General features: G+C 36.2%; 4 protein-coding genes across 5 annotated transcripts; 1 reads left to right on the top strand and 3 right to left on the bottom strand.

Moving 5' to 3' along the window:
- Window positions 1-1957: 1957 nt before the first annotated feature.
- Window positions 1958-3439, bottom strand: LOC105974368 (myb-related protein 330). Its single transcript, XM_012999455.2, has 3 exons — window positions 3122-3439; window positions 2890-3019; window positions 1958-2751 (listed from the first exon to the last, which is right to left on the bottom strand). The coding sequence occupies exons 1-3, from the start codon at window positions 3252-3254 to the stop codon at window positions 2118-2120; spliced, it is 897 nt and encodes a 298-aa protein (XP_012854909.2). The 5' UTR covers window positions 3255-3439; the 3' UTR covers window positions 1958-2117.
- Window positions 3440-4290: 851 nt separating this feature from the next.
- On the bottom strand, window positions 4291-8053 carry LOC105974448 (O-fucosyltransferase family protein). Its single transcript, XM_012999554.2, has 10 exons — window positions 7355-8053; window positions 6585-6657; window positions 6334-6401; window positions 6150-6238; window positions 5863-6060; window positions 5552-5756; window positions 5310-5477; window positions 5062-5229; window positions 4767-4957; window positions 4291-4675 (listed from the first exon to the last, which is right to left on the bottom strand). Exons 1-10 carry the CDS (start codon window positions 7763-7765, stop codon window positions 4507-4509), a joined length of 1740 nt encoding a protein of 579 aa, XP_012855008.2. The 5' UTR covers window positions 7766-8053; the 3' UTR covers window positions 4291-4506.
- A 468-nt stretch (window positions 8054-8521) lies between these two features.
- Window positions 8522-11966, top strand: LOC105974442 (uncharacterized). Of its 2 annotated transcripts, none has more exons than XR_016030445.1 (5): window positions 8522-8914; window positions 9245-9790; window positions 9938-11155; window positions 11249-11373; window positions 11432-11966. XR_016030445.1 is itself a non-coding variant. In XM_012999547.2 (5 exons), the coding sequence occupies exons 1-5, from the start codon at window positions 8786-8788 to the stop codon at window positions 11798-11800; spliced, it is 2298 nt and encodes a 765-aa protein (XP_012855001.2). In that variant the 5' UTR covers window positions 8631-8785; the 3' UTR covers window positions 11801-11966. The 2 variants fall into 2 exon arrangements, 1 of the variants encoding a protein (XP_012855001.2); XM_012999547.2 differs by having other exon boundaries at window positions 8631-8914; window positions 11249-11319; window positions 11467-11966.
- Window positions 11929-13926, bottom strand: LOC105974443 (uncharacterized). The gene is made up of 5 exons (XM_088815929.1): window positions 13178-13926; window positions 12928-13070; window positions 12767-12842; window positions 12543-12669; window positions 11929-12442 (listed from the first exon to the last, which is right to left on the bottom strand). The coding sequence occupies exons 1-5, from the start codon at window positions 13517-13519 to the stop codon at window positions 12213-12215; spliced, it is 918 nt and encodes a 305-aa protein (XP_088672055.1). The 5' UTR covers window positions 13520-13926; the 3' UTR covers window positions 11929-12212.
- Window positions 13927-14008: the final 82 nt, after the last annotated feature.

The raw sequence follows: 14008 nt of genomic DNA on the forward strand, positions 1-14008 counted from the left end.
TCAAATTATAATATTAGAAACATGATTAATAATTAATTAACACTATAATAAGATTGTACATAACAATAAGCTAGTACATAGTGTACTACAGTTAAACCTCTATAAATTAATACTGTTGGGACCATCAAAATTTCATTAATTTAGCGAAATATTAACTTATCGATAAATTAATAATTATTAATTTATACATTAATTAATAAATTATTAATTTATGAAATTACGTTAATTATTATTTTCAATAAATACATTTTTTTTAATTTTTTTACGTGTATATTATTCATTGTATCATTAGTTCAATGCATTATAGAGCCCGTTTCACGAACGGAAGCTCTTAAAGCAGCAATGGTATAGAACGATTTTATGTTGAGTTATGACAAAACAATACCGAAAGTTATAACCATGATAAGAAAAGTGAGGGACGAGATTGGTAGTAATGTGAACTTCAACAAGAAACAAGCAACAATTAAATTATATTGTATTAAGCTTTCATAGATCTATAAAATATGTACTATACCATGTAATTTAAGAATTATTTTTATGCATTATTAATTTATATATTATATGGGGCTTCTTAAATTTTTCGAATGTGTATTATCTTATAAATTTAGCGAATTATTAATTTAGCACGTTGTCCCCGAGTCGGGACCGGGAAAATTTATTATTTAAGCGAGGTTATTAATTTATCGGGTATTAATTTATCGAGGTTCTACTGTAATAAGTTTTTAGTCTGACTATAAGATTTGAGAGCTTATAAGTCTTTTCGAAGTGTTTGGTAAAAGTCTAAAAAAATCATAAAATTTAAAAAAAAAAGTGTTGGAGATCTTATATGATGATTAAAAATAGCTTATAAAGTCATTATCTAAATACTTTAAACATTAATTCTAAACGTAAGACGTAACAACTTATTAATTCTAAAAAAATGTAAAGAAAGAAGAGTTATTTAAAACCTAATTATTAGTTAATATTTGTTTTGAATTAGTTCATACCTAAAACCTAATTATTAGTTAATATTTAGTTTGTTATTGTTAGGTTCTTAGGTTCAAATTCAAATATTCAACAAACTTTTTCTTTCTAACAACTAATTCAAATTATTTAAAAAATAGTTAAACGTTCAAATAATATTATCCAATCACTACATTTACTATTATATTTTCGTAAATCGAACATAATTATATCATAAATAACAACTCCATACATTATTTTTTTCAGCCATCAAAAATTTAATAAAGTGAATAAATTCATATTGAGTCAGTAATTGGACATACGTGAATGCTATGTTCACGGAATTTATTTGAAAACATCTTCTTAATTAGTTCTTATCCACACCTAATTAAATGACAAATTTGCTAACTACAAAATTTAAATAAAAGAAATTTTCTAAAGTCTATACAATATTACGTCAGCCAAAATATAAAAGGTTTAATCCTATAATTCATCTTCATTGACTTTTGAATTTTGATTATTTAAATATTGTAGGTTATAATCTACTCCCAATATTTAGCAGCCACCCTTGAGATACGATTAAGTTATAAAATGACCCCTCTTGTTTGGATAATTACAAATTTAAAACAAACCTTCAATCATGAATCTTATCACTCGTTTTGTACAAAATGTTGTTTCTGATTATAAAATGACCCCTCTTGTTTGGATAATTACAAATTTACAACAACCTTCAATCATGAATCTTATCACTCGTTTTGTACAAAATGTTGTTTCTGATGCACTACAATCTGATATTTTCGAACCAAATGACACATCTTATGATCATCTTATTTTAAAATGTGGACTCGAATGAGGTAAAACGGGTACAAAATGTAGAATATTCCACATAATCTTGAATATTTCACTAAATTTGACACCGCAATGGTGAACGTATAAAAATATTTATAGTTAAGAAGAATGATTGTAATTACCCAAACACGAGGGGTTTTTCATCATTTAACCGACCACGTAATAATTAAAAGCATAAGCATGTGATTAGCCAAAACAACTAATCACATCATATTCATAATTTTGAGTGATTACATTTTGATTCAACTCCAAATCAGAGAGAACAAAGAAAATGAAAAGAAAGGTAATATCTAAATCTAAGATTTTTTTACAAATAAAAGTCATAATCAGCAATATCTGTATACACCATTATAAGATTGACAATTGCTACATAACTGGCCCTTCTGGAGACCCATCTGCCGGCACATGCACATGGCACGCGCCACCAGTTTCACCGCCGTGGGCGGTGCCTCCGCCACAATCGCCGCCGCCGCCGGCCTCAAGAATTCGTTAAAAGACTTTGACTCAGCCCACGAAAAGTTGAAAGAACCACTTCTTGTATACTTGGACTGAGAAGGCAAGCCTATAGACAGCTCCAAGTCTAGTGCAAGGGCGGCGCTACCCTCCGCCGCCGGCGGCGGCGGCGGAGGCAGAGGCGCCGGTGGTTGGGACTCCTCCGTTGTGCTGCTGCTGCATTTGGTGTTATCAATTGATGACGAGTTATCTGTTGTGGGGGTGCAAATAATATTCTTGGTGTCGGGCTCGTTCTTCGATGGTGGAGTAACGGAATGTCTGAAGTCTAGGCAAGTAGTGGCGGCGATAGTAGCAGTTCCGGCAGCGGCGGTGGTGGTGGCGTTGACTGAACGGTGGGTGTGTGGGTCTATGCCACGGCTAATAAGCTTACGTTTAATATGTGTGTTCCAGTAATTCTTGATCTCATTGTCTGTTCTTCCAGGCAATCTTCCAGCTATCAAAGACCATCTGCCGGAAAAAAATAAAAATAAAAATTCATTCTTTAATCAATCAATCAAACCCTAAAAATAAAAATGCATTCTTTAATCAATCAATCAAACCCAATTAAAAAAAATTAAAAAAAATTAAAAAAGAAAAGGGGCGTACTTATTTCCAAGCAAGCTATGGAGTTTGATGATGATGTCATCTTCTTCATCAGTGAAATTGCCTCTCTTGAGGTCAGGTCTCAAGTAATTAATCCACCTCAATCTGCAACTCTTGCCGCATCTAAGCAACCCTGCAATTAAATCATAAAATTAATTAAAATCAGCAAAACCCCCAATTACAAATTGAAACACAACCAAAATTGAAAAAAAAAACATGCATAAAGAGGTTGTACCTGCTGCTTTGGGGAGGGAACGCCAGCAGCCTTCACCATGGGAGCGTATGTAATTGATGAGACGCTGGTCTTCTTCTTTAGTCCAAGCACCTTTGTTTGTGTGTGCTTTTTCACAGCAAGGGGACCGCCCCATCACCTAAAAATCCAATCTTTTTCCCTTCCTGTAAATGATGTTAGAGAGAGAAAGAGAGCGGTGGGAAGGTAGAGAGAGAAAGTGGGGATTATAATTAGAACTTTTTTACATATGAGAAACGGAAAAAAGATGATATATATACATGGGGGTGGGGGGTGGGGGTGAGGGGGTGATTTGGCAATGGGATGATGAGACTTGAAAGAGGAGAGAAGAAATTAAATAAGGAGGGTGAGTAGTGGCCAGTAGTTTGGAGGTGGTTTTTTTTGTAATTAACCAATAAAAGCTCAATAAAAATAAATAATAAATAATAAATAAAAAGATGGGTGTGTGTGTGTGTATTGATTTTTGACCAAGTTGGTGAGAAAGACAAGTAGTTAATGGATGGGGTTGGATTTGGTGGGTAGGTACACTTTTACAGATCACTACCCCTTGTGCTGTGGGCTCCACTTCCCCTCTCTCTTGAGTCTTGTGTGTGTATATATATATATATATGTGTGTGTATGTGTGTGTGTTTGAGTGTGTGTTTCTTGGGCAAATTTGAGATGAAAAAAAAGTGATTATATTAAGTTAATTTGTAGCATTTAAAGATTAGATGATCCCACATGGGTTATGTTCACCTGCATGAATAAATGAGTTGGCTATGGTGGGGAACCACTTTTGGGCCATTTATTTGCCTTGTTGATTTTAATCTCATACTAACATTTTCAATTTTTTTTATAAATAAATCTTGTTTATTTATTTAAAAAAAAAAAAAAAAAAAGGACTTGGTTGATTATGTTTAAGTTATTGAAGAGTTGATTGTAACATGGCAAACACAATTGCAATAATTGGCCTTTTAATTTGCCCCTTTCTATATTTTAAGGGCTGGTTCTCTCTTCCCCCCCTTTTTACTCAATCTTACCACTGTGTATAAGCACTTCCCAGATAAAACCTACATATTCCAATATGTGTGTGTGTGTGTGTGTGTGAGAGAGAGAGAGAGAGAGAGAGAGAGAGAGAGAGAGAGAGAGATTCATCTTTCATCTTGAAATGAATATGAATCTATAAAGAATGATTTTCATTACCAAACAGAAGAACTGTATCCATTACAAAGCTGTAAACTGTTTCCAAAAGAAGAGGGGAAAAGAATTGATTTTTATGATATATATGTATATCGATTTACAGCTATACCGGTTATAATATAAATTGCTATATGAATGTTGTTAACGACTATACGAGCCCCTATAAAAACCCGTCTTTTCTTCCTCAAAAACTACGTAGTTTTGGTCGTGTTGCTGTACTCGACTTTAGCATCCGTTTTTCTGCACATACAATCTGGCATGGGGTACATGTAAAGCGAGCTGCTCGATTTTCTCAGCTCAATCCCCTTCACATCGTTATGATGAAGCATATCCTGCAATTGTCGTTTAAAATCTTGCCACCTATGCAAAAAAAAAATATAAATGTTTAAAAGAAACATGATCAAGAATTGAGTTATATTTTCTTACGCCGAAAAAAAAAACATCATGTTACCTTACACTCGGTTTATCGAATAATTGAGCTAACTTCCTCTTATCTGGTTTTATAGTTTTGGAGTGACCTTCGTAGAAATACCGTCTGTGTCCTACCAAGAAATGGGGGAAATTACCCCCTTGAGTCGTAACGAAAACTTCACTGTGTAGGCAAACCGTATAGTCGAGAGCTGCCAACCTAGACGAATGTCCCTAAATAACAAGATAATCATTTTTTTAATTTTCTTTTTATTACAACCTTAAAATGCAAAAAACTGCATTTTTTGCATGCAGAGTTGTATAATTATATTAATTACCGTAAACGGAGCAAGCTCTTCAATCGAAGCTAGTGTGTCCTTCGTTTCTAAACCCGGAAACATCTGTTTTAATGGAGCCATATGTTTTTCGACTTTGTAAATTTTCCCGGCCGCAACGTAAAGAGAGGTGGTGTTATCAAATCCCATTCCCCTAAGCATCATTCCCACCTATAAATAACACACAATTATAAAGCTATAAAATCAAGAATTCACATTTATAAATCAAGAAAATAAATAAATATGCATACCTCCAATGGAGTTAGAGGGCATTTTCCGTCAACACGATTAGCACCTGGCCTAATTACTCTACCCCTCCTCCGAAATTTTCCCCTCCAACTTCTTTCTCGAACAATATCCATGTCACGTTTTTCTTCTTCACCCCCATCGTATATGCAGCAAGAAAATGCAACCATATCCTTCATTACAAGATCAAAGGTTGTTAGGATTAAAATAAATTGCACAAGAAAAAAAAAAAAAAAAACAATAGTACCTCTTCGAATCGGAGATGAACGGACACATATCTGCCCCCACTTTTAGAACTATTTGTGACCATTCGATCAACCATCTTAGCAGCTAGCATTCGTATGGGTTCGGAAAATCTAAGTGCTTCGAAATTGCATAGGCATCGAAGGCCTTGGAGATACGGTGGAACTGCGTGGGCCAGTCTGTTGGAGAAAGGCGCAATGCGTACAGCCCTGCCGCCACAATTATTAAAAAAAAAAAAAAAGGGTTTTTATATTTAAAAACATATTATCGAAAAAAAAAAGATAGTAAAAAAGAAGAGAGGGGAGAGATTAATACTTCCACTCGAGCAGCTTTGGCAGAACCTTTTGAAGATAGTAAGATGGGCTTGACCATGCTTTTACTCTCAAATTCACTATGTTGCTTATATTATTATCGTACTGCTCGAGTATTTCTTCCGGAAGCTTTCTAATTACATTAACATGGTTTCTGAGCGCGTAAATGAAGAACTCCTCATCAAAAATATCGCCAAATTTGCTGCAAAAGACATTATAGCATGGTTCGATATTTATTAAAATATATCCTAAATTCTCGCGAAATGTTCGTGCTATATTTTTCATCCTCACCTGGAATCTTGCCAAACGCTATTTAAATGAAATATCGGGATAACAAGTGTAGCATTCAGCAAACCCGCCACCGCCACTGCATCACATATCTGTTACAAAAAACGGGCAAAAAAAAATTAATAATCAAGAATTCAAAATGTGTAATTGTCATAATAGGGACAATATTTTATTACAATAGACATACCGATATCCTCTGTTGGTTCAACCCTCCATTCGCTTCGATTATTAGGAAGCCGTTTGACTGTGACAACTCTGAGAGCCCGCCATGCACAAAATAAAGTAGAGATCATCGTGTAAATTAGTTAAAAATAAAGTTAAAAATAAATGGAGGCTCGTAATTAATCCGATATCAAACAATACAAGTATCCACTGTTTTCTCGTGGCCACCACAAAATCATATGTTATTTCAGAAGATTAAATATTTTTATTACAAACCTGGTTGGGAAACTGTCTGTTTGATACAAGGCTTCCAACCTTGTTTCATCTTTGGATTCCAAACATTCGATAACTGCATATAATTTCATGGCAGAGTCGTTGTTAATTTCATTAAAAAATCAGAGACAATCGTATATCGTTTTTAGTAGCTGGATACGCTAAAACAATTCTCAATGAAATCAATGTTCAGAAAGCGATAAGATTTGCTCCAATTTCACCAAACGATTTCTTATTATCCAATTTATAAACGAAAAAATATCTCTATAGTGACACAAACTCTCGACACAGATTACTATGCACGACTGTGTTACCATAACTATTCAATCAGCATGTTACAATCATGCTTATCCGATATTCCATAAGCAGAGCCGATCTCCAAATCATTTGCATTTCGACAAGAGCATAAAAATTTCCTCAAAATACTAACGTGTCCTCCAATGTTCAACGAAACTCGATTTTTTTTTTTATGAAAAATCATTAGCCTGTTATTACTCGATTACCCGAAACATTTATAACGAATTGCTCAAATCTTGCCTTTTAGGATGCATAATTGAAAATAGAAAAATCATCCACCCTCCAACTACCACACTCTGATTTTGAGCCAGCATTTCGAAAAGAATGCAATCGAAAAAGGCGAAATTCTCCTATGCAATTTATTTTCAACCAAATTATGCATCAAATAAACAACCAAACAACATAATTGCAACCAACACACTACAAAAGAATACTATAAACTAAAAAAGAGAAAGAAAATGAAAAACATAAATCACCAAATTAGAGGTACGGTTGCTGCTTTCAGCCTCCATAAAAGGCCAGAGCTTCTCGAAAACCTCGGGGCTCCGGTACACGGAACCGGGCCCCACCGCATCGCCGCCGCCGACACTACTCATAGCATTAAACCCCATTGTACCCATATACATAAGCATCCCAGCTATATACAACAACGGAGCAAACAAAAGCACCCCTCTTTTCCTGTACAACGCCGAGATCAAGAAATACCGGAACCTCTCCGCCACATTCTTCATCTCCACCCTCCCTACCCCGCCGCGGAAATTCTTCGCGCCACCGTCGCATCCACCGGCGGGGGAGGTGGTGCCCTTGCCGCGGCTGACACGGTGGCGGGGGGAGGACGGCGGGGAAACAGAGCTCGCCCCGTTGCTCAGGCGGCTAAGCCCATGCATAATTCTTGAATTTTCGTAACCTTAATTATACAATAGAGAGACAAAAAGACGGGGAACATCGAGATTAGGAAAAAAAGGTCAGATCTTTGGCATCAAATGAAGAGAAAAAAAGCAAAATTTCTAAATGGGGTCTGTGAATTTCGGTTTTTCTGTACACAAGTGACAAAGTATTTACTGCTATACTGTTGATACGGCAGTGTGTGTGTGTGTGTGTGTGTGTGTGTGTGTGTGTGGTGGTGGTCAGAAACACGGGACAAATGAAGGGGGATTAATGAATGTGGGGGTAGTGGGGAAGTTATAAGGTTGTTGGCTTCCAAATCTATGGAAAAAAGTTACTATCTTTTTTTTTTTTTTTTTTTTTTTTTTTTTTTTTACAATTAAATCCGTATAATTAATTAATCTTATATATAAAAGAAAGAAACGCTAGGCAACCCTAAGAAATCCTAATGGCATTTTTGTAATTATTTATTATTAATATCTTTTTACTAATTTTCTAACTATATTTTCAACAATTATCAAAACTGACACTGAATCGTGAAAAATACTTCCGGCTTCAACCTCCTGTTTTTCATTAATATATCTCAAATCTTAAGAAATAAAGATAGAAATTCGATTTGTTAAATTGATTAATTTTTTTTGCACTTTTAAAATTCGATCCCGTGCATCGCACGGGGTAAAAATGCTAGTGATTATAAATGCCAGAACAAAATAATGCATCCTATTAAACTTGAAATTATGTTTTTAACTACTTACTTTAAGCTCATTAATTGCACTTCCGATTTTATTTTAAATTTTGAAAAAAAAAAAATCAATCTTTGTTTCATTCTAATTTCCGAATTTATTTAAAATAAAATTGAAATTTATTAATATTTCTTTTAATGATGGGAATAGAATATGTTTTTAAATAACATAAAATAAAATAAAGTGAAGCAAAGTCCAGTGTGCAAAATTTGGCGCCCAAAACCTAGAATTTCTACCTGTGCGTGAGCTTGTGAATAATTTTCTTGCATTTACTGATTTATGAGGGGTGGTTATTCGAAGAGTGGGCGGAGCAGCAGCAGAAGGGCTCGAAATCGAAGTTCCAATGGAGATTTTCCTGATAATTTCTCCAATTTCAAAACCCTTTTCCCCGGCATCCATTCCCCTGAGGTATTAGGTTTCTTATTTTCCTCTGTTAATTGTTGTTTGATTCGGTAGTTCTTGCCGATTAAGCCCTAATTTCTGATCTCTGCGTTTGAACCATTTTGCCCAAAAGGGATGCTTTTTGAAGAAATTGATTCGGCCAACTATTGGAGCTAACACGAAGCTCCCTCTATTGCATTTGTTCAGTTTCTGAATTTGTAATCATTAATTCTGAATTTGCATTTTTTGTGTGTGTGTGTGTGTGTGTTGGTCGGGATGGGGGTGGGTAATTAGGGCTAGTCAATTTGCTATTTGGCTTTCTGTGTTCTGAGACATGATATAATGTTTCTTTTTCAGGGAACAAAACCCGAGGTCTTGAAGGATTTGTATGGTTTTCTCGACAAATTTTCGTCGAATGCAAAATGGAGCTACAAGTTTGCGCATGAATTTGACCTCGAAATTTGTCATGATGGGATCAAACTGTCCTTTGCAGATATTAACGAACTCTCTAACGTACTCTTCACACACTTGGAAGAAAAGTTCGAACGGTTATTCTCAAACTTATGTGCCGACGAGGATCTTCGTGAGAGTAGCTCTAATTCAGGTTTATTCGACGCTGTGGAAGTAGTGAATTTGCTGTTCAGATGCTGTATGCTGGTCTTGACTTTGCTCGAACCCAGACAAAATCTAATCCTGGAAAAATGGCCGATTTTGTTGAGGATACTCAGAAAGTCGAGTTCACACCACTTAGTTGAGAACACAGGGAGAAACACTTTTGTCTTTGAGAAGTCGGTTTTTCGTGAAAATGGCTGCTGTACATCGTCTGTTGAGGGCTTCACTGCTTCCTTACAGTTTTTGGAGCCTTACGATCCTCTCCTTTTTTTCATGTCTACAATTCTCGAGGTAATTTTTTCATGTCTACTTTTATTCTTTATTTTTATTTTTTTAACTTTTTGATCAAAATGGAAGTGTTTTGGATGAGATTTGTTCGTTGTTACGGTCGTAATTTTGTTGGATAGTTACCAAGTTGCTACATTTTTTTATCGTCAGGTATTTGTAGACGAGCTGTATGCGCATGGACAATTAAGGAATTACTTCCGGATGATTAATTCTGTTGTGTATATCAATGGAACGCTATTCAATTCGCAATCTGCACACAGTGATATTGGGAGTGAAGCAATTTGTAACCATTTTATCATATCATTTTCCCATAAGCAAGTTTTCGAAGATTTTCTCAATCGACTATTTTGCACGCATGCAATAGAACTTAAATATCCGTACAGAGCTCCAGCTTTGAGTGTTACCACAGCTGTATCGTTACTTCTTAACCCTACCATGGTTTCTGCTCCGAAATACGTTCAAGCCCATTTGATTTCACTAGTTTCTGAAGCAGTTAATATCAAGAACTTGCAACCCGATCGTAAACTAACCAACTGCTTCCTATCAACCTTTGAAAAATCCGTCACTTTGTACATGAGACACATGTCTTGTTTGCAGACAGATGGGTATTCGGGCTTCACTTCTAATTCATCGCACGATATTGCTTATCCACCATTTGAGCTTTACATAACCTCAGAGACGAAAAATAAGGTCGATTGTCTAATCACCAAGCTAGACAGCGATTTGAATCTGGACTTGAACGACAGTTTATTTAGGATGAAATCGGACATGGTGAGTTCTTGCATGAGATTCGTGAAGGAGTGTCAAAATGCTTATGTCCTATCATGCGAAGACGAGATCTTGTCCATCTTAAGCTGCTTGGTCCTCAAAGCCTCTGAAAGCTACGACGCCGAAGCTGTACGTCCAATCGAGTGTACGACTCTGCAGAATATATATCTTCTTGCTTCTGTATTGAAACTAATGAGCATCTCATTACTACAAACTATTCGGTGCCTTAGAAACGGCGGTGAATCGTGTCGCCTCAAGACCTTGAAAGACTTGTCCTCGTGCAAGGAGTATAAGTTCATTTTAGGCGCAATCGCATGTTTCAGAGATTTGGACATCAGTTTGTCTTTGCAACAAGATCTATCCAAGGTGATGTCGTCTAATCATTCTACGAGGCATGCGGATTCGAAGATGATGTTTTTGCATTTCTCGGGACTGATGTCACTAAGCTTTGTCACTGGGCTCGATTGCTTAGCGAAGGCCTGTTTGTTGGCAATTCTTGCTCTGTTAAATTTATTTATTTTCGAGGAGGGCAACTTGGACGCGTTGGAATCTTTAAGTGATACCAAGAACGGATCTTTTTCATTTGTCGGATTCCATGAGGTAATTCATTATTTTCCTTTTATCTGAAATTTGTACATGGCATATTTATTTGGATATCAAGTGTTCAAATATTTCTTTTTTATGATAATGCAGACTAAGACTGGCCGAAACTCCAGCCTTGTGGTCGCGTCAAAGTTCCATAAGATACAGTCTCTTTATTCGAGGTAACTTGTGTTACTTTGCTTGTACCTTCTGTCCTTTTTCCTTACTACTACATAGTATATACTCTTCTTGCCACTTCGTTTTCGAAGTTGTTTAACATTGATTAGTCGATAGTATGTACTGCTTATCTGTACTCAACTCTTTTGCAGTCTAAAGAACAATAAATATAACAGAAGGGAAACTTTGAGTTCAGAAACTTTAGCAAGTACTTTGGATATGGAGCCAGTTGCAGGGTTAGAAGAAGAAACGGAAGAGACGAGCAACGGAGAGGTCTTCTTGAAGTGCGTTTTAAATATGGGAGAAAATGACGATCTTGATGATTTAGCCAGTTTTGTTGAATGCAAACAAGGTAAAGATTACTCAGCTTGGTTCAAGAATCGTAAAAGATATCGATGTCGGTTATTAGAGAAAATGGCTGTTTTACGGTGGAAAAGAAAGAAAAAGACTTGGAAAACGTTAAAAGGGAAGAGAAAAAATTGTTAGGCTACTAGCTATTTATTACCTCTAAACGGTTCTGTTACTTCACCAGTTGATCGCTACTTGAAAATTCAATTTTTATTTAGTGAAGATGAACAAATTGATCAGATGAATATGTTGTTGCGAACTGTAAAAAAAAAAAAAAGAAATATCCATTACCATAAGCTCTAAACCTGTTGTTGTAATGTGACTTTCATTTCAAAATTGCCTACGGAGCTAAAATCCGACTCTACAGGTCAGGGCTGACTGCTCAAGCATTGAAATAGTCCCTGCTAAAATCTAGGTCTTCGTAAAAGTAAGTGAATAAACTAGTGTTGGCAACATCGGACATAAGAAAGAACAAAAACAAAACTCGGGGGAAAAAGATAATGGAGAGAAACTGGTGGAAAAGTGAAACAGAACGGAACTCGGGTTTGACTTAGACACGAACAGAACCATTAACTGAATCTTTGCTGGAACTGACATCTTTGTTCTTTGTCGAGGAAATGTTGACTTGATGGTCAAGATCTCTGCTTCTGTTTCGACGATGTTTTTGATGTTGGTTATGTGGATGCTGTTGTTGATGGTGCATTTGCATTTGCTGTTGCTTCTGCATATGATACAGAGTTTGCAACCTCCCTATTTCTCTCTCTAACATCCCTTGTTCCCCTGTAAACATTCAAGAGAGAGAGAAACATGGTAAAAAAAATTAATCTTTTTTTTTTCAAAGAAAATCCGAAAACAATGAGTTAAGCTAGAGAAATGTTACAGTGTTTGATCATCTGCTCCTGCGAAATACTCTCGAGGCGCTGCCTAAGTGTTCTGTTTTCCATTGACAAGATTATGTTCTGCTGTTCGACGAATTCAAGCTCAGCCGAAATTTCAAACCCTTCTGCCTGTTCGAATGAAGCATCAAAGACAGGTAATGTACACATGGACAAATAATGTTTCGAAATTTACGTTTTTTTTCGTAGAAAAGACCGTTTATTTTACCTTCAAAATTTGAACAGTCCTTTCAAGATGAGATATGTATTGAAGTTTCCTTACTCTTGATCGGTGAGCGTTGTGCCTGCGTATGTTAGTGTGTCATATTTCTCAAAACTGGATAATATATATGTGTTATTGTATGCTGAGTATGTGGGAAAAAATCGTACTGTTTAGAACGTTTGGAATCCGTTTTTGATCCAGAAGGCTTAACTTGAGAACCGTTAGTCCTATCCGCAGAATTCTGAAGGTTCTCTGAACTGGATTCCCCTCTGCTATTCTCTAACCCTAAAGAAGGTACAACTTTCGATTCCTGCAAAAAAAAAAACAAAAAAAAAAAAAAAGACCATCTTCGTTTATGCAAGTCCCAATTAACAGATTCGTATTTGATTCAATCTCATTGAAAAAAAAAAAAGACACCTTATTATTTTTCTGATCGTATGGTATGGTAAATTTATCTGCTTCGCCGAAATATGCATAGGAATCACTAGCTGCGCGGCGATGGCCTCTGTGAAGAGGAGTTTCGGGCTCGTTTAAAAGATCGTCTAGCCATGATGGTTGCTCATCTATGAGAAAGCTCTCGGAAGAGCAACGTTGGTGGTAATTTACACCACCTTCTTCTAGAGACTTCAAATCACCTTCCGAATCGACAGGTGAAAAATCAGAGTAGAATTGGAAAGGTGAAAGAGGCAGCACATCTCTCATGCCACCTGTGTTCCCGAGTGTTTCGTGGTTTGAAAATCCGTTATTTGTGCTCTCCATTTCCCTGAACAAGCCCAATCCGTTACGAAAGATAGGGGCGGATTCGGAGAGGATGGATAGCGGGGTTGGGCTTTCACATGGACGGAGGCAGAAGGATATTCCGGGTCCCGCAACTCCAGAAATCGAAGATCTGGATTCTGGAGTGGGGAAGAAGGAAAGAAGAGAGAGAAAATAAAAAAAGAGGAGAAATCAAATGTAAGTATGAATAATGTGTAATGGGTGTGGTGTATATGATATGAGTATTCTGTTTCTTGATCTGAGGAAGAACAAAAATGGGAAACGGAATGAGAGGGAGAAAAATGAAGGGGGGGGCGTAATTCACGTACCCAAAATTGTTTTCTGTCCACCAACTTTAATTTGCATGCAGATTTCGCCGCATCCCCTTAATTAGTTACTTAAATCCCATCCAACTCAAATTGAGAAATATTAATAATTAAATAAATACACCACCAACCATATTTTACTTCGTCTATTTCAATCTTAATCTCG

This window comes from Erythranthe guttata, chromosome 3 (genome assembly GCF_056151865.1).
Source record: "Erythranthe guttata isolate IM_541 chromosome 3, IM_541, whole genome shotgun sequence".
In the NCBI taxonomy this organism is placed as follows: domain Eukaryota; kingdom Viridiplantae; phylum Streptophyta; class Magnoliopsida; order Lamiales; family Phrymaceae; genus Erythranthe; species Erythranthe guttata.